The 19428-nt window shown below is 53.1% G+C and overlaps 1 protein-coding gene across 2 annotated transcripts; it reads left to right on the forward strand.

The window, feature by feature from the left end:
- Positions 1 to 377: 377 nt before the first annotated feature.
- LOC143843983 (transmembrane protein 254-like) lies at positions 378 to 13519 on the forward strand. 2 transcript variants are annotated; one of them, XM_077350875.1, is made up of 5 exons: positions 382 to 625; positions 4146 to 4249; positions 4641 to 4700; positions 9492 to 12184; positions 12328 to 13519. In XM_077350875.1, exons 1-4 carry the CDS (start codon positions 449 to 451, stop codon positions 9613 to 9615), a joined length of 465 nt encoding a protein of 154 aa, XP_077206990.1. In that variant the 5' UTR covers positions 382 to 448; the 3' UTR covers positions 9616 to 12184; positions 12328 to 13519. The 2 variants fall into 2 exon arrangements, with proteins under 2 accessions (XP_077206991.1, XP_077206990.1); XM_077350876.1 differs by lacking the exon at positions 4641 to 4700 and having other exon boundaries at positions 378 to 625.
- The last annotated feature ends 5909 nt before the right edge of the window (positions 13520 to 19428 follow it).

Here is a 19428-nt window from a genome sequence, read left to right on the forward strand (position 1 = left end):
GACACCCGCTTTCTCGGCCCAGGAGGATCTGGCAACTGGCTCCCCCCAAGGCCGGCGGGCCAAGTCTGGGTCGGGGTCTTCCGGGAGGTTGAGGGGGCGGGGGTCGTGCTGCAGAGGCTGCAGAGGCCTCCGCCCTCCTCCGCACAAAAAAGAAAAGAAGTCCGTTTTAATTCTAAGTCCCCTCCCGGCGCCCCCTGGAAGCTGGCAACCCCCTCATCCGGCTATGCCCTTTGCAAGGGTATTGCAGGAGTGGGGGGGGCACGCCAGTGCTCCCGCCGTCCGCGGCGCCCCCCCCCTCGGGTCGGCGGAATGGTCCCGCCCTCGGCCCTGTGGCCCCGCCCCGTTTTGTGACGCGGGCGGGCGGGCGAGGCCACGCCCCTGGGCCGCTGTCCCCGCCGGCCCTGCTCCTTCCCCTCTGGCGAGGCCACGCCCGCGGGGCGGGGCCAGGATGTCTTGCTGGCGGCGCCTGGCGCGAGGGCGGGAGAGCTTCGCCGACCGGCCCGACTCCGAGGAGGAGGAAGCCCCGATGGCTGCCGAGCCCCAGCCCTGCGCCCCCGGCCGCCACTTCCGCCGCGTCCGCCCCGCCTGGGCGGCCCTCGTCGCCGCCAGCCTCGGCTACTACAGCGTGAGTGCCGCTCCCGGCCCCATTGCAGCCCCCCAGCCCTGGGGAGGGGACCGGGCCGGGGGCGCAGGTGGCACTGGCCGTGGACAAGCCCGGCGCATGCAGGCGCTCCTGTTCCTTGCACACAGCCCCAGCCTAGGCCGCCCCTCCAACTGCCTGAACCAGGGGGGGTCAAACGGCGGCCCTCCAGAGGTCCATGGACTACAATTCCCATGAGCCCCTGCCAGCGAACGCTGTCAGGGGCTCATGGGAATTGTAGTCCATGGACCTCTGGAGGGCCGCCGTTTGACTATCCCCTGGCCCGAACCTTGAGACAAGGAGACGCCGGGGATTGAACCCGGGACCTTCTGCATGCCCGTAGGCCTGTGCCAGGGCTGCGTGGACGTGGAGACTGGGGAGCAGCGTTTCCATGAGAGGCCGGGCAAATGCAGGACCACCCAGATCCCTTTCTTGCGTCCTCCCGCCGGCATCACCTTTCCCGTGGGGTGGTCCTTGTGCTGCACCACTCCTCACAAGACTTGTTTGGATCGCCTGTTACCCTAAAAGAAGCGGGGGGATCCTTCAGTTGGTTTCCAAATTGGAAGTGGTGCCATCTGTTGTGACTGTGAACTGTACTGCTTGTTGTTTCTCTTTGGGCTTTAGAGAAAGGGCAGGAAGGCTGCCATGGGGTGCAGCGGGTACAGTCCCTGGCTTGAATCCCTGCTGATGCTGGGGGAAGCTGGATGGAGGGGACCTTGGCCCAGGCATGCCTTTTCAGCCTAACCTACCTCACAGGGTTGTTGTGAGCATAAAATGGGAGCAAAGAAGGCCCCGAGACAGGCTGTGGAAGGAAGGAAGGAAGGAAATCAATAGCACAGGGGGGCAGTACAGGGTTTGAGCAGCAGAGTAAGCACGGCAACAGCGAGTGCCCGTCCAAGGTCAGCAACTGGGTCCAGCATCAGGGCAGGGAGCGGTCAGAAGTGTGGCCAGGCTGTCAGAAGAAGGTCTGAGCAGGAGGAGTCAGGAGCGTAGTCAGAGGCTGAACTGAATGCCAGGGATCCTGGAGGGCCTCCCGGGGGAAGGAGAGTATTCCACCAGGCTGGGGCAAGGACCAGAAAGGCCTTGGTTGAGGCCAGTTTTATCTCCTTGGGGCCAGAGACCCTGAGCTGGTTTTGCTTACTCAATCGTAATTATCTTTGGGGGGTATAGAGGAAGTGGCAGTCTTGGAGATACAGGGGTCCCAGGGCTTAAAAGTAAGTATGAGGACCTTGAGCCTGGTCCACTCTCCATCCTGGAGCCTTGTAGCTGAGAGAGCCCAGGTGTAATTGGGTCCCAGTAAGCTACTGCTTTCTGGAACAACTGGAGCTTCCAGAGCATTTTCAAGGGCAGACCTGCATAGACCGAATTACAGAAGTCTAGCCTGGAGGTGGCCATTGCATGGATCACAGTGGCTAGGTTGGATGGCAAGAGGTAGAAGAAGAAGAGGAGGTGGTTTTTATACCCAGATTTCACTACCCAAGGGAATCTCAGAGCTGCTTACAATCGTCTTCTCTCCATCTCCCCATAGGAAGGTTTGATCCGAGAGAGCTCTGAGAGAACTGCTCTGTGAGAGCAGCTCTATCAGGACTGTGACTGGCCAAAGGTCACCCAGCTGGCTGCATGTGGAGGAGTGGGGAATCAAATCGGACTTGCCAGATTAGAAGCCACCACTCTTAACCACTACACCAAGCTGGCTCTCCTAGTAAATTGCCCACTGTAGTGCTCGGGGGAAGGGGTGCAATGCGTGTTGAGGGACAGTTGTAACCTGGGCCTCCATAGATAGGGAAGCATCCAGGATCGCACTGAGGCTCTTAGTAGTGGGTGGAGGTATTAAGTTGAACCCGTCAAGTGCCAGAAGTTGTATCACCCTCCCCACCCCACCCCCAGCATGTCTACCCAGCCAGAGGACCTCCATCTTAGTTGGATTTAACTTCTGCCGACTCCCCTTGAGTCAGACCCCCAGCAGCTTCCAGACCCCTGGCTAAACAGCCTGGGGGTGTAGATGGATGGCCGCCCATGTGCAGAAATAGCTAGGTGTCGTTAACATATTGATGGCAGCCCAGACCAGCTGGGCAAGAGGGCACTTACAGTAACATTAGGGAGAAAATCGCTCCCTGTGGAGCCCCTTGAACCTTCAAGGAATCAGCCGTCCTGTCAGATGGCTATCCAGCCTCTGTTTACAAATTTCCAAAGTTCTGCAACTCGCTCTACGCTGGCCTGCCCTTATCCTTGATCCGGAAACTGCAACTGGTCCAGAATGTGGCTGCCAGGGTCCTCACAGCAACACCTTAAGAGGTCCCACTTCCAGCCCATCCTCCAGCAGCTGCGCTGGCTCCCAGTTGAATTCCAGATCAGGCTTAATGTTCTGGTTATCACCTTTAAGGCCATACGTGGTCTGGGCCCAGTATACCTGAGGGATCACCTCTCTGCCTACACCCCTCAAAGAGACTTAGGCTCCACCAGTTCCAACTTCCTGGTGCTCCCTGGCCCAAGGAAGCTCGCTTGACCTCAACCAGGGCCAGAGCTTTCTCCATCTTTGCCCCTGCCTGGTGGGATGAGCTTCCAGAGGAGATCAGGGCCCTGACGAAACTCAAACAGTTCCACAGGGCCTGCAAAAGGCAGCTCCTCCACCAGGCATTTGGTTGGGGTCGACCAGGACCACCTCTTTCAGGGGTAGTCAAACTGCGGCCCTCCAGATGTCCATGGACTACAATTCCCAGGAGCCCCCTGCCTGCGAACGCTGGCAGGGGGCTCCTGGGAATTGTAGTCCATGGACATCTGGAGGGCCGCAGTTTGACTACCCCTGACCTCTTTCAATCGGCCCCCCTCAGCCTCCCTCCCACAACCTTCATTGCAGACTCACCCACCCCACTGGGCCATCAAGTAAGCGTTGAGTTATTGTTATCCCTGATGTCTTATTGTTCATAATATTACAGTTGTTTTTGGGTTATTATATACTGAGTTATTTGTACTGTTTGAGTTTGATGTAAATCACCCTGAGCCTTCGGGGAGGGCGGTATATAAATGTAATAAATAAATAAATAAATAAAGATGGAGAACCCACCACCTCCCGAGGAAGCCTGTTCCACGGAGAAACCGCTCTGTCAGGAACTTCTTCTGGAGGTCTAGACGGAATTTAGAATCAAAGAGTTGGAAGGGACCTCTTGGGTCATCTAGTCCAACCCGCTGCATTATGCAGGACACTCACAACCCTATTGCTCATCCACTGTAACCTAAATGCAGACTTCTAAACCGATATGAATAATCACAATCCTCCCTAGTTGGGAGACCCACCCCATGAGATTCCCTTGAGTTTCTATGTTTAGTATTAACTCTTGTGCTGCTCATTATCCCTGGGATAATTATGCTGGGATTGCTAAAGAGCTGTTAATTTCCTCACTCCCGTTGTGTCCTTCGGGCGCCAGCAATGCATTTATTCCCGAGGAGCCTGGGTTTGACAGGTGAGGTGTCTTTGACGCCGCCTCCTTCTCCTCCTGTCTCGTAGTGGGCCGTCTTTTCTCCAGCCACAATCCCGTATGGCTACCTGGGACCACTGGGTACTTTCACAAGCTACTTGGTGGAGAATCACAAGACCTTCCTGAACATCGGGTAAGCTGAATTTGGGGAAGAGCCCCGGTTCCCGCACTCCGTGGCTCTTGCCCTCCTGGTTATCCGAGAGGGGGGTGGGGGCCTAAGCATCAGGGTCAGCAGTTTGGTCAAAGGGCAGGATCCTGATTGGGCATGCCTTGGATGTTTTAAGTCTCGGTGGGTGGTGGGTTGTAGGTTGTAGATGCAGTACCACCACCACCATTTGATTCTTAAACCACAGCTACAGAAATGGCACAGCTCAGTGAGGGGGGAAGAGTCATCCCCCCCCCCCCCGGGTTTCAATTCTCTTGTGGTGGGGAATATGCACACCAGCCTTGGGCACTGGAATGTCTGAGATCAGATATGAGGAAACATAATCCCCAAATAGTTCTTTGCCTCCTCTCATTTTCAGATATGTCATTACTTGGCTCATTCATATCGTTGAAACACTGTACGCGCTCAGACTCTGCCGGTAAGCTCTCTGTCTCTCTCTCTTTGTTTCCGACTGGAGAAGAGGAGGTTGAAGGGGGCACGATTGCTCTCTTGATGTCTTTGAAAGGCTGTCTCTTGGGAATTGTTGCTTTTCTCAGTAGAGGGTAGGACTTACAACAGGTCCCGGCTGGATATTAGGCCTGCTTTGTTTAACAGTAAGAATCATTTAGCAGTGGAACAGGCTGCCTAAGGAGATAGTGAGCCTCTCCCCTCACTGGCAAGCAGCAACTAGCGAATGCTGGCAGGGGCTGATGGGAATCGTAGTCCATGGACATCTGGAGGACCGCAGTTTGACTACCCCTGGGCTAGACAATCCCTTGTTAGGGAGACTGGAAGCTGATCCTGCATTAAGCAGGGGGTTGGTCTAGATGGCCTCAGTGTAAAATTCCAACTCTACGATTCTGTTTTCATGAATCAACATCACTCTTCTATGCTGCCCTTCCCTGTCCCTGCTCAGGGCGGCTCACAACAAATATAAAACAATCCATTAATGCCTACGATATAATGTTAATTCAAAAGGTTAATTATTAAAAACAATTTTAAAACTGCCTATTCTCCTTCCAGAGGGGCTAAATGGGTTGAATGTGGTGGATGGATTCATTCCCAAGTAGGGAGGCCAGTATTTTAGATGTTACCCAAACGGCAAGCTATCAAAGGTGTGTACACTCTCAATGTACTCACATATATTTGTTTATCAAAAAGAGCCAATGTGCATTTCCTTTACTAATGAAACCAGGGACCAGTATGTGGGTCAGTGAGGGATTTACATCTCTAAGTGGGCTGAATGTAACATGGAAATTGCTCAACTCACGTACAAAAGAAAATTAAGTGTGAGTTGTACATAAATTGCATGTAACTTGTGAACACAGCTAGCATGCCTATGAAATCTTCATCATTGGCTAGTTTTATGTGATTGGAGAGGAAAAAGAGGGAAGCGATGATTATCTCCAAGGGTGAGATGCCTCTGAGACCTTCTTCTATGTAGCTTCTCCCCCTCCCCCACAATTTAGGCTTCTGGATAGGTTCACCCAGCTTAGAATAGTTGCGTGGAAGGTCATGGAGCATCTCAAGCCATTTGCCTAATCCACAAGGTACACTCCTACGCATGCTTACTTGGAATTAGTTCCCGTTCAACATACCACTGTTTCCTTGTAAGTCGAACACCAGAAAAATGGGGGAACCAGCTGCCCACCAACAGCCAAGATATATTTTAAAAATCTATTCAGAAACGAGATAATTACACAGGAGAAATATACATACCAGGATACAAGTAAAATCCAGTCTCCACTTAAAAGAAAACATGAATTAATTTAGATACAGTTCCTCTCAGTGACCCAAATAGCAGGGCAGTTTTTACTAGTATAAAACAATGACTCATCAATAAAACCAGATTAAAAGTTACATAAAACTACACTTTAACAATGTTGCAGTGATCCTGCATTTCTAACGAGGGCAGAGGGAAAAAAGAGGGCAGAGGGAGCAGTAGACAAGCCCAGGATTTGCTGTGGATGTTATCTAGCTGTGTATCTCTCTCTGTCTAGCTGGCCTCAATCATTGGCCTGGCGGAAGAGCTCTGTCTTGCAGGCCCAGCGGAAGAGCTCCTTTCACCAGGTTGGAGCCGGGGCCAAAAAAGCCCTGGCTCTGATTGAGGCCAGCTGTATTTCCTTGGGGCCAGGGATCTTCATGGCTGGGGCACGTATTCAGAGAAAAATGAGAAAAATAAAGACAAATTGAACAATATCCCTGAAAGCTGGAAAGTGGATGACTAACAGGTATTAGGGGCTGCTAAGTGGGACATTGCTCAAGAAGACACACAATTGAATCCAAACAAAGGCACACATGCATTTGGAAGGTACATTGGGGAAGAAGGGGGAGGTGGTTTGGGAACAGAGGGAAACCAGAACAGGCAATAAAGCAATATAGATTAGGAATGCGCGCTCGACCTCCTTGGCGATCACCGAAGCCTGAGGCGGCACATAGGTTGGCACTGGTCTCCTATGCGCTGCCTCGGGCTCCAGTGATTGCCTAGTATAGATTCAGGACCCCTACAACGACATTCCTAGGTACCAAATCTATGGAAGAAGAGATACTTCTGACAGTTTCGAGTTCTTTTCTCAAATATGGAATATGCTGCTTTCTTCCTGGCTGAAGGGGGTCAGCTGTGACCTTGACCTGTGAGAGCCTCTTAGAGAGCAGTTGCTTTCCTCAGCTCTTTGTTTTCATAACAGAGAGAGAGAGAGAAGCTGGTCTGTAAAGGAGCTATTGTCAGATCAGGGCAGAAGGCCCAGGAACACATTGTGTTCTCTCGGATGTCCTTGGATGCTCTTGGGTTTCTGCTACAGATACTGATGAGCCAGGTCTGCAAGAGGAAGTCAGGCATATTCAATAATGATTATGATAATTTGATTGATAGCCTGGACTCCACAGGGGCTCAAGGCCAAGAATGACACATTTAAAACAATAAAATAATACTATAAAATCATTCTAACATTAGAATCCCTAACAGATCCCTTAAACAAGTTCCAATCTGACTCCTCCTTACCTCGGGTGGGTTGATAAAGTCTGAGTCTCAGATTCTGCTGCAAATTTGGCTAGCTTAGAGACCAAGAGGCTTTTCAGGGTCGAAGCCTGCCTTCTCAGGATGAGGAGACCCAGACAATCTCCACATGGGGCGCAGGTACATGAAGCAGCCCTTCCAAGTGGAGATGCGGTAGAACGAATGAGACTAATCAGGAGGGGGCCCTTTTGAAGCCTGCAGTTTAAGTTCTCCCCCTCGCTCTCCCTCATGCTTCTCCCAGCAGGTTAGGTGTCCCAGGGTGATGCGCCTGTGTCCACTGACACCTCCTCTACTTCTCACCAAGTGTTTTTAGAATGTGGGCAGGACCAGGGGGAGCTTTTGGTCAGCAAGGCTTCTGAGAGCCAGTTGGGTGTAGTGGTTAGGAGCGTGGACTTTGAATCTGGCAAGCCGAGTTTGATTCCCCGCTCCCCCACATGCGGCCAGCTGGGTGACCTTGGGCTCACCACAGCACTGAGAAAGCTGTTCTGACCGAGCAGTGATATCAGGGCTCTCTCAGCCTCACCCACCCCACAGGGTGTCTGTTGTGGGGAGAAGAAAGGGAGGCGATCATAGACTGCTTTGAGACTCCTTCGGGTAGCAAAAATCGGCACATAAGAACCAACTCTTCTTCTTCAGTGATATCAGGGCTCTCTCACCTGACAGGGTGTCTGTTGTGGGGAGAGGAAAGGGAAGGTGACTGTGAGCCGCTTTGAGACTCCTTTGGGTAGAGAAAAGTGGCATCTAAGAACCAGCTCTTCTTCTTCAGTAATATCAGGGCTCTCTCAGCCTCACCTCCCTCACAGGGTGTCTGTTGTGGGGAGAGGAAAGGGAAGGTGCATGTAAGCCGCTCTGAGATTCCTTCGGACAGAGAAAAGCAGCATATAAGAACCAATTCTTCTTCTTCTGATTGGCTTTCTGATTTTTCATAAATGTTGCTTTGGCAGTAGCTGTCCCTGCTGCACCAAGATCTTCAATGTATAACTGAAAGGAAGCTGTGGCAGCATCTCATGAGCGGGCCCACCACCCACTCAGAAGCCTAAAGGTGCCCACAGGCTCGGAAGGGTTGGGGGGTCCTGGTTTACTATTCAGCGTCTTTACAGTCTTGGCCAGGGGTAGTCAAACTGCGGCCCTCCAGATGTCCATGGACTAAAATTCCCAGGAGCCCCCTGCCAGCATTCGCTGGCAGGGGGCTCCTGGGAATTGTAGTCCATGGACATCTGGAGGGCCGCAGTTTGACTACCCCTGGTCTTGGCGCTTCCTGCTTCCCACCCCTTCTGCTCAGGAGAAACACAATTGGTGCGTTACCCAATAAGATCCTCCTAGGCACCTGTTGCCTCATTCCTTCCACACCGGTTATTGTTCAGAACAAGGCCGGGGGGGGGGGGTGCTAGTTCAACAGACGTGACTGGTCACGTGACAAATTCTCACTAAACAACAATATAATTGTATTTTTTTCAACCCATCCTGAGGAATAGACTCAGGGTCGGTAACATCAGATAAAGCAACAGTACATATTTAAATAGACAGTTGAAACTCAAGAATTAGCTTTTAAAATAATTAAGACAATTAATTAGGTTTTTTTAAAAATTTAAATCATTAAAAAACAGCATGTTCCGGTGAAGGGGTTTATGTCTAGTTTTCACACTCCTGTGCTCCGTTTCCATGTGGAAGACTTCTGAGTGTTATTATAGATGATGATGAAGGAGCATTCAGGTCAGGAGAGTTTCCCTAGACAGGTGTATCACCTTGCAAGAGGTGCCTGAGCAGATGCTGCTGGCTCGGCTAACGTTGCGTGTTCCCAGCAGCCATCCTGAGGCTTGGCGTTTTCTGCCAGGGCTGGTTTCAGACTGTGAAATCAGGAGGTGGGCCAGGCTGCCTGCAGTGGCAGGGTTTTGTGGTACCACTTTAAAGTGGCAGGAACCTTCCTTGTATCAGGAACGTGAAGGGTTTATAGTACACCTGAGACAAAAAAAAACAGCTCTTCTCGGGTTTGATTCCCTGCTCCTCCCCCACGTGCAGCCAGCTGGGTGACCTTGGGCTCAGCAAGGCAGTAATAAAGCTGTTCTGTTTGCTGGCAGGGGCTCACGGGAATTGTAGTCCATGAACATCTGGAGGACCACAGGTTGACTACCCCTGGACTAGAGGGCTCCCCATGTAGAGCCAGGTGTTGTGGATAGTTCTTGAAAGTTGGTTTCCTTTTTGTCTTCACTGCAGGGACAAAGGCATCTCAGATGGGCGGACCCAGATCCGGTGGGCCATTCAGACTTTCTTGTTTGGAATTTGTTCCCTTATCCACTTGCTGAATTATGACCCACTGGAGGAAACCAAACACGAGTGAAGGACTCGACTGGAAGAAAAACAGAAAAATACAGTCAAGGCGTTGGGTGTTGTTTTCTGTCTGCGGGTGGACCTGTTGCTCAATGCTTCCGTGCTTGGGGAGAGTTTCTCATCTTCTGGCGTATCTCTTGGTATGGCAACTCTCCAGGAAGTGAAGCAAGGCACTTAAGAAATTCTTCTTGATAAACAAGGGCCTCTATCATTTGGTCAGAGAAAGAAGTGGGAGTGGATTCCTCCACCAGTGGCTTCGTTGGGTTGGGGGAGCTCAAGAACTTCCCAGCATTTATGGGACACGAAGGTCTTCTAATCCCCCAGGGCCCACCATTGACTTGCTGTGCCATTCGTTTATTTTTCGGTATCCTGACTAGGATTGGGAGCTTCGGTGCTCGAAGCAGCCATTTGCTCCTGACGCAGCCAGCGCCGGGGGGGGGGGGGGGGGAGGCACAGGTGTGTCTGCCAACGCCCGCGTTTCCCTGCCCCCCACGGTGTGGCACGGCACTGGCTGCGTCGGGAGCGAACCGAACCTTCCAATCCTAATCCTGACCTTCCCTCAAGGCGTTCTGGGTGGCATGCATCACTGTCCCCCGCCCCCTTCCATTTCATTATTATTAATTATTATTCTTAGTTTATATACCGCCCTCCAAATGAGCCTTCCCGACAGCCTAGTGAGGTAGGCCAGGTCAAGGGAGAGAGGCCAAGAGAAGGGGGCCCAAATCCCAACTCCAGGACAAAGTCGGGATTTGAATGGTTGCTGCTCCTTCTCTCTGGGCTTGCTTTCTCCTCCCCTAGCGACTTGAGGAATTATACGAGCCCCAGAGCCTCCATGTTTATGGTCTTCCGCCGGGTTTTTGGTTGGGGCCAGTGATAACATCAAATGCACCCCCCCCCAAAAAAAACCCCAAAACCTCCACTGACAACTGCCATTATGTTTCTACACTAGAAACAATAAGGATTGCACTCATGGCACGGCTGAATGGAACTTGAATGGAAGATGGGTCTTTAAAGGTTTTAATGTTTTGATATTAACGATGTGATTGCTCTGACATTGTTGTGCACCCTCGCAAGCTCCCAGGAGGATGGTATACAAATTAAATTACTACTACTACTACTACTACTACTTGGGGAAGGCACTGGCAAACCACCCCGTATTGAGTCTGCCATGAAAACACTAGAGGGCGTCACCCCAAGGGTCAGACATGACTCGGTGCTTGCACAGGGGATACCTTTACCTTTACTACTACTACTACTACTACTACTACTACTACTACTACGAAGCCCTAATCATCATAACAATATAAATATATATCTTATCCATTTGGTGCCTCTTAATAATTGTGAAAAAGTCTTGGGGGACAAATGGTCTGGCCTCTCCAGGGCCAATCAGGGTACTGCTCCCTGATTGGCCCTGCCCCTACACCTCCCGCCCTCCCTCACCAAGCCCACACCCCTTGCCTCACAGACATGCCTGCCTGTTAGAGCCAGGCACATCTGTGACTCCGCTGCTCCACTTGCAGGGCCCCAGGTAGGGGGCCCGGCCGTGGGGGGGGGGCAGCGCTTCCCCTTCGCGGAGGCCCTGGGTGTGCTTTCCAGGCCCCCAGGAAGCCATCCGGCTGTAGGGAGGGGGAACAGAGGGAGTGCTTCTCAAAGGCCTGCAAAGTACACCCAGGGCCTTGCGGAGGTCCCGGGTGTGCTTGCCAGGCCCTCGGGAAGTGCTTGCTCTCCGCCCTCCCTCCCTCCCTCTCCCTCAGCACTTTCCAGCGGCCTGGAAAGCAGCCGGGAAGCTGACTGGGAGGACCGTAGTAAATAAATGAAAAGTAAGTCCCAAGAGTTTACGGGGGCCTACTCCAAAGGAAATGCGTCTAGCATTGCACGCTCAAAAGCATGCAGTTTTTCTTGCCCTCTGTTCCCCCAGCACTTCAGCCTAGTCTCTGTGAAATGATATGTGTTTGCTTGGTATAGTAGTGGGGGTTGTCTCTTTTGGGGCTGTGCCAGCTCACCTCTGGAAGGCTGGGACCAAACCGGAGGCAGCCGGGAAGGAAGGCCAATGCAAGGCAGTTGCTTTCTGGGAGGAAGCCCCCTTTGTGTGGCAGGAGGGGTTGTGCCTGTGGTTCTGGGAGCCTTCTCCAGACCACATCGAAGCCTACGGGACTATCGTGGATGAGGCTAAGCTCACGGAGTGGGCTTCCTTCAACCCTTTGAAATCCCCAGCCAAACCTCCTGGAAGCTGCTGCTGAGTCCAGGAGTTCTTCCCTCCCTGGCTTCTGTGCTGTCTCTCTCCGAATTCATCCCGCACACATTCCACCTGCCTCCATGCTCTGAGCTTCCTGCAAGTGTGAGCTCAGCCATGCGTTTAGGACACAGTGACGGCTAGTTCTTGGAAGGGGGTCACCCACGCGTAGATGGCATGACACAGGACGCTTCCAGGCTTAATCCGTGATTCTACAAGGGCAGCCGCGCTTTGCATTGGGAACATTTTTATCTGGCCCTGCATCTCTGGAGAGATTTTCTGCTACCACCAGGGCACAAAGAGTGTAAAGCTGTTACAGAGAGGCCCATGCTCCAGAGCAGGGGTAGTCAACCTGTGGTCCTCCAGATGTCCGTGGACTACAATTCCCATGAGCCCCTGCCAGCGTTGCTGGCAGGGGCTCATGGGAATTGTAGTCCACGGACATCTGGAGGACCACAGGTTGACTACCCCTGCTCCAGAGGAGAGTCTGAGTCTTCTTTTCCCAGTTTTCCAGCTCCAGGACCTGCAATAGGTGTTTTCCGTGGCTTCGGATGTTGCTCGCTATAAGGGTGACGGTAATTCCCTGTGATAGTAACAATCCAAATTATTCCTACAAATACTGTCTGTAAAAATTCCAGTATGAAAAGTCCAACTGTAGTTCTGCTGTATGCGGACAGGCTGCCTGTTAATAAACCCTCATCCACAGCATGAACCGAAGCTAGAATGAGCTCCAAAAAGAACTAGCTTTGTAGGACTCCGTCTCTAATCTGAGAATGTGGTCCTAAAAGATACCTCTGCAAAATTGCTGCTGCTTCAAGGACCAACTATTTGTTCACGCTGCTGAAGAAGGTTTATCAAAACCAGCCCTTTACCGGAGGCCAGTCTGCCTAGCAGAACTATGGTAGGATCACAGTTTGAGTTTTCATATTGGAATTCATAAGATGGTAATAAAATAGGATACTCATATGTAGAATTTGGATTGTTAATATCACATGAAACATTATAAGGGTTCAGGACCGCTAACAGATCTGCAGTGGGGCAATGGTGGACCCAATAGGTCCATGAGGCTGGGCCAAGGTGTGGGAGCTATGAAGAAATGTTCAGGTGGTTGCAGTGCATTGTGCTGCTAGCTTTGGACTCTCTAGTCCAGGGGTGGGCAAACTGGCTCTCCAGATGTCCATGGACTACAATTCCTATGAGCCCCTGCCAGCAAATGCTGGCAGGGGCTCATGGGAATTGAAGTCCATGGGCCTCTGAAGGGCCAGAGTTTGCCCACCCCTGCTCCAGTCAGTACCGCAGGTAAATATTAAACACTGAAACTTTTGGAAACTCCCACTGTACCTTGAGATTTCAGGCCATTCCGAAGCACACCAGAGGCTCTTCCGTTGCTTGCAAAAGCCCCTTTGCCTTCTGAAATCGTCTGCCTCTGCTATTATCACTCATCTATTTAAGATGAGTGATAATCTATTCTATTTTCTGAGTCTCGGAAAGCAATTCCAGGTATTTTGGGGCCTTGTGTCTTTTTATTATCAAATGTATATGCAAAAGAATGATGAACTGATTTTTTTCTGTAATGTAATGTTTCGGTATGGTTGCTGTCTCCAGGACCTGTTTTGCTATAAACCTTGAATCAAAGAACAATCTTTGCAAATAATAAACTGTCTGATAATGTTACAAAGGATTTATTTCTTACTAGTAATCAAGCCCGCTGCAGCTAAATGCAGCGGGCGCTAGGCACTTACTGTGGGTGAGTCGGCGGCGGCAGCGGCGGGCTTCTTTCTGTAACCGAGGATTAGTTATGCGGGAGTCCCAAAGGCAGGACCTGCTGTCCCTGGGTCTACAGTCAAAGGGGCTTGAAACCAGCCCAGGAAGGGGGCGGACAGGAGGACGCCTGTGAAGGCCTGAAGGAAAAACCGGGGTGTGAGGGAAGAGGCGAGGGGCTCATTCCCGCGCTAGATGGCGCTGTTGGCCCCACCTCGCTCGCTCGCTTCCTTGGGCTTGCCGGAGGCCGGGTCTGTTGGGCGGCGATGCCCTGGCTCAGCATTCTCGAGGGCTGTGCGGGGCCGCTCTTTGCTCCGAGGGGCTGGCTGCTGGCTTCTGTGGCCGTGGAAGAGCCATGAATCTGGGGTAAGGCAGCATCAGAGCGGGCGTCTCTCCTCCTCTGCGCTGGGCGGCCGCGTGAGCTTCGGGGATCTCTCCCCATTGTTATCGCCGGAGGGCTTCCTTAAGGAGGCGGGCAGAAGCGGGCGGCAGGCGAGCGGGCCAAGACGACGCGGCGACTCCTCTTGCGCTGCTCCGCTCAGCAGTGAGCGGCGGCGCTGGTGCAGGAATGCCGTGCAAAGAGGAGCGCGGCTGCCTCATGACGCCCCTCGGCGTGGCCGCTTGGCTCCTCTTGTTCTTCGGCCGGGGTGAGTGGCCGGGGGCGGAGGGGACCGGGAGACATTTTGTCGTGCTGGGGAGGGAGGACAGGGCGGCGGGGGGAGGGAGAGAGGGAGAGCGAATAAATAGGCGACGCCGGGGAGGTGCCGCGCCAGCCGGGCTGCCCCCTGCCCGTGCAGGGCACCGGATGCAGAGGGCGCTTCCACTTTCCGTGAAGTTTGTTGGCGGGATGGGCCGGCGGAGCGGCGGCCGAAAGAGCGGAGGAAGTCGCCTCCCAGGGAAAGTGGGACGCGGCGGCGGCGTTTCTCCTCACAGTCCGGCTCCCCCCAAAGGCTGAACTCACAGTTTTGGCGCTGGGGAAGACAGAATCAAAATGGGCGTGGGGCTGGGAGCCGGGACGACTGCCGCGGGACTGCCGAGGGCTCCCTCGGGCGGCGGCCTGACGCGGCGAGAGGCGCTTCGCGCCTCTCGCCGCGTCAGGCCGGGAGCAACTGCGAGCCGCGCTGCGCGCGGCTCGCAGTTGCTGGGGCTGGGAATCGGAGGGACCAATCGGCAGGCGCGAAGCGCCTGCCGATTGGTCCCTCCGATTGTCTGTCGTGAGGAAGGGTCCAATCTGGACCCTTCCTCATCACGGACAAATCCCACCTCGGCAGCCCTTAACGCTTTATATAGTCCGTGGCGCCCGTGGCGCCACGGGCGGTTTAAAGATTATTCCTTCATTTAATGCAAGAGTGTCAAAGCCAGGGGGTGGCCTCTCTCTTCACTGCCACATTTGATGTGTTTGTTTGAAAACCCTTTTCTTGGTAAGAATAGGATGGCCAAAGATGACTCTTGCCTTCTAGCACAGAAGAGCCCTGCTGGACATCTGGACATCTACCCCACTCCCCTTGGATACCTCACATTTTACAGAATAATTCCAGGAAGCCGCTGTGCCCTTGTTGCTTTTTGCCAGTCACTAATTGACATACAAAATAAAACTTTTAGAGCAGGGGTAGCCAACCTGTGGCTCTCCATATGTCCATGGACTACAATTCCCATGAGCCCTCCCTGCATACTGCCAGGGGCTCATGGGAATTGTAGTCCATGGACATGTGGAGGAGCCAGAGTCTGGCCACCCCTGCTTTAGTGCATATGCCCGTGCGATCCAATGGAATTAATCAGGTAATGCTGTAAAGCCAATGCAAGAGCAGTACAACTGACTCAGAAAAAACTGAGCCTAACAGGAACTCATAGTGAGACCCCCATCACATGCATGGATGAGAGACTGAAGGAGCTTTCCACGAAGGGAGTAGGAAGAATTGAACAACTGTATCAATCATCAGTTTGGTGTAGTGGTTAGGAGTGCGGACTTCTAATCTGGCATGCCAGGTTCGATTCTGCACTCCCCCACGTGCAGCCAGCTGGGTGACCTTGGGCTCGCCATGGCACTGATAAAACTGTTCTGACCGGGCAGTGATATCAGCGCTCTCTCAGCCTCACCCACCCCACAGGGTGGCTGGTGTGGGGAGAGGAATGGGAAGGCGACTGTAAGCCACTTTGAGCCTCCTTCCGGTAGAGAAAAGCGGCACATAAGAACTAACTCTTCTTCAATGCATGTGAATGTTCTCAATGTGAATCTTCTCCTGCTTGCTCCCATGCTGTAGAAAGGACAGCCGAAAACAGAAGGTTGTAGCCTAAAAGCCAAAGGATCGGTTCTCATGGTCTCCAGGAGAATGGTGTGTGTGTGTGGTGGGGGGGGGGGGTTGTTTTGAACAACAATTCCCTGTTCGGGAATGGCCAGTTGGTGCAATTGGCTTGTGGTGGAAACACACAAGTCAGATATTAAACCCTTTCCACTCCCCAGTCATTTTTGGTCAGGAAAACAGCACAGGAAGGGAAGGTTGTCCCGGAACCACACAGTCACAATCCAAAGTGGGCACCAAGGACATAGGAAATAACGAGAACCTTACAATTCATATCTGACTATTACAAAGCGCCAAGGATGGGGGACCCTTGGCCAGACCCTTGTACTCTAAAATGAATGAAGAAGGGAGGAGGAGGAGGAGGATGGTTCTTATACGCCGCTTTTCCCTACCCAATTTTTTTAAAAGAATAATACAGTGGTGAGGGGAGGGGAGAAGGGTGTCAACAGTAGAGGAAGCCAGCACTGGTACCATCTAACCTAGAGACTTGGCCAATCAGGGGAGGCAGGATGGGGAGGGTGGGGGTCTTAGTTTGTTGTGGGATTTGGGAATTTTTTTCTTGCCTGTGGCATCATATTTTATTGCTGTCAGCCACCGCAAGCTGACAGTTGGGAGCAGCGGTCTGTAAGGATGGATGGATGTGATGGGCTGGTGGTAAAGAAAATGATTGCAACCTTCTGATTGATCATATAGTTATGAGAGATTGGCTGTAATTGTACATCCTGACCTGTCCTTGTTCAAGTCTCTGGTTCTGACCAGGCAGAGAAAACAGCCTGTTCCTTTCTGGAATGAAGTTTTCGATAAGCTCCCAAACAAGACCAAAGTTTCTTTTATATCTGAGATTGTCCTTCTCAAGGCTAGAGAACTGGAACAAGAGTGGGTCACTGCCCTTTATGTAAACAATTGGAAGTTGGGGTGGGGGGAGCATGAGAGCAGCTTTTGGGACCTGTCAGCAGTTCCTGGAAGGCTGGCATAGGGGTTATAGGGTGTTCCCGGGAGATGGGGAGGTAGAGACTCCAGGCTATTGGCTCATCCTGCAAGGCATCATCTCTTCCCGCCTCCAAGGGAAGGGAATTTAATACTATGCAATCCTATAATGCTCTGCACAGGTTTGGGAACTCCCCTGTGTCTGTATTTCTTCTGCAGTAGAAATATATAAAATATAAAAAGGTTTTTCTCTCAGTGTGATTCATGGGAGATGGGCAAACAAACCCTAATTTGGCCATTTGGCTGTCACACATGTAGATTGAGGTGGGTAGCTGTGTTGTTCTGAAGTAGCAGTCCAAAGACACCTTTAAGACCAACAAATATTAATAAATTATTAGTAAACTAGATTTAAAGCCCATTTTACAGGAAAATAAAATGGGCGCTAGAAGGGTTTAGCCTTCCCGCGGGGGAATGCTACAGGGTTCTGTGTAGACGGTAGGCAGGCGGTAGACGGGGATAGAGCGGTGTGGTTGCACAGCGGGGCTGGGGCCGGCGAGTGGGGTGTGACTCACGGGGGGCAGGCTCCTGGGATCTCCTCGTAGTGTCGGCTGGGCGGCGAGTCCGGCGTGGCAGCCTGTCGTCGGAGCGGCGGGGCGGGGGACGGCCTGTGTCTGCGTCGGCGTAGAGGGCAGCCGGCGATGTTTGGCGGGGCTGGTCGGCGCAGAGCGGGTCGGAGGCGTCGTCGTTGCCGCAGCGGCCATCTTGGTGCATGTTGGGAGGCTGGTGACGGGGCGAAGTTGCAGAAGAGGGCAGGAAGCGTCGAAGGTTGGCGGCGAGGCGCGGCTGGGTAGGGTAGGAGTGTTGGCGGCGGTGGTTTGGTGCAGGTGGCGGGCACGTTGTCTCGGCATCGATGTTCGCGGCATCCTTCTCCCGACCGCTGGAGTGGCGTCGCGGCAGCAGCGAGGCGTTGCGGCCGCTCCAGCGGCCAGGAGAAGGCAGAGTTGTGTGGGTGTGCGGGTGGAAAGGAGCAGGGCCCTGCTCCTTTCCCTGCATTGAGGCGGAGGCAATGGTGGCCAAAGAGGCAATGGGGAGGCGCGCTTTGCGCGCCTCCCCATTGCCTCCTTGGTCCAGGATTGACACGGAGGAGTGAATCAGGAGCTGCTTCACGGCTCCTGATTCGCTCCTCTGAGTTTTTATCCCGGAGAGAGCCCGCCCTAACTCCTCCCCACCAGCCCTTAGCGTTTTATTTAGTCCACGGTGCTGCGGGCGTTTTAAAGATTAGACAGTGGAGACAAGTCTCTTTTAATTATTTTTTCCACAATTGGGAAAGTGTCTGCCATTAATCACTTCCCTTAACATTTTTATTCCCCCTACTAGTAAAAAAGCCCACTGCAGTCAAAATGCAGTGGGCGCTAGGAGGGCAGGCCATGAGGGCGGCGGGGCTCTGTGGGCTTGCTTGGGAAGGCCAGTTTTGCGCTGTGGGGCCGGGGGCTCGCGGCCTACCTGGAGTGCGGTAGGCTGGCAGGGCGTGGTGGAGGGCGGCGGCACCGGCGCTGGGGGCTCCTTAACGGTGTTGCTGGTAGCGGTGGTCCCGAGGCATCCTCCGGTGGGCGGCAGTGGCTGGGCGGGCCGAGGGGGCGATGTCTCGTTGTGCCGGCGCTTCCGGAGGCGACAGAAGATGCGACGGTGCTCTGACGGGCCGGAGATGGGCGGGCCGAGCGTGGCAATGGCGGCCGCCGCCGCAACCCCAAGAGCTTTTCTAAGCAGCAACGGGCGATCGCGGCCCCGCCCCCTCCGCGCCCTGGTGGCGGCTCAGCAGAGCGTCCTGACTGAGGAGGCAGGTAGGAAGCGAGCATTGAGGCCGCGGCTCGAGGGAACCTCTGGCAGTCGCGCAGAGCGCGGCTGCCGGGGGCTCCCAGCCTGGCGCCCTGACGCGGCGAGAGGTGCTTCGCGCCTCTCACCGCGTCAGGGCGCCGGGCAGGGAGCCCCCGGCAGCCGCGCTCCGCGCGACTGCCGGAGGCTCCCTCAGGCGGTGGCCTGACGCGGCGAGAGGCGCTTCGCACCTCTCACCGCGTCAGGCCGGGAGTTCCTGGGGCTAGGAATCGGAGGGACCAATCGGCAGGCGCTTTGCGCCTGCCAATTGGTCCCTCCGATTGTCTGTCATGAGGAAGGGTCCAATCTGGACCCTTCCTCATCCCGGACTCATCCCGCCCCAGGACCCCTTACTGTTTTATTTAGTCCGTGGCGCCTGTGGCGCCACGGGCGGTTTACAGATGTGTTTGTGAATGACAATTGAACCCAAAGGACTGATTTTATTGTTCTAGCAAAGAACTATCCATTCTTCATTAACATGCTACATATTAACATGCTACTGTTGACTACATTGACTACAATTTACTACAACAAAATTTGAGTCCAATAGTTCCTTTAAGACCGACAAAGATATATTAAAAGTGTGAGCTTTCAAGTGCAAGCACTCTTCCTCAGACAATGGAAAGAGAATCATGAGAGTAAACATATAAGTAAAAAAGTAAATAGTAGCAAATTAGTAAGCTGTGTCATAACATACTAAATTTTCAAATATCAAGCAGCCATTGGC

The sequence above is a fragment of the Paroedura picta genome, chromosome 8, assembly GCF_049243985.1.
Source record: "Paroedura picta isolate Pp20150507F chromosome 8, Ppicta_v3.0, whole genome shotgun sequence".
Taxonomy (NCBI): Eukaryota; Metazoa; Chordata; class Lepidosauria; order Squamata; family Gekkonidae; genus Paroedura; species Paroedura picta.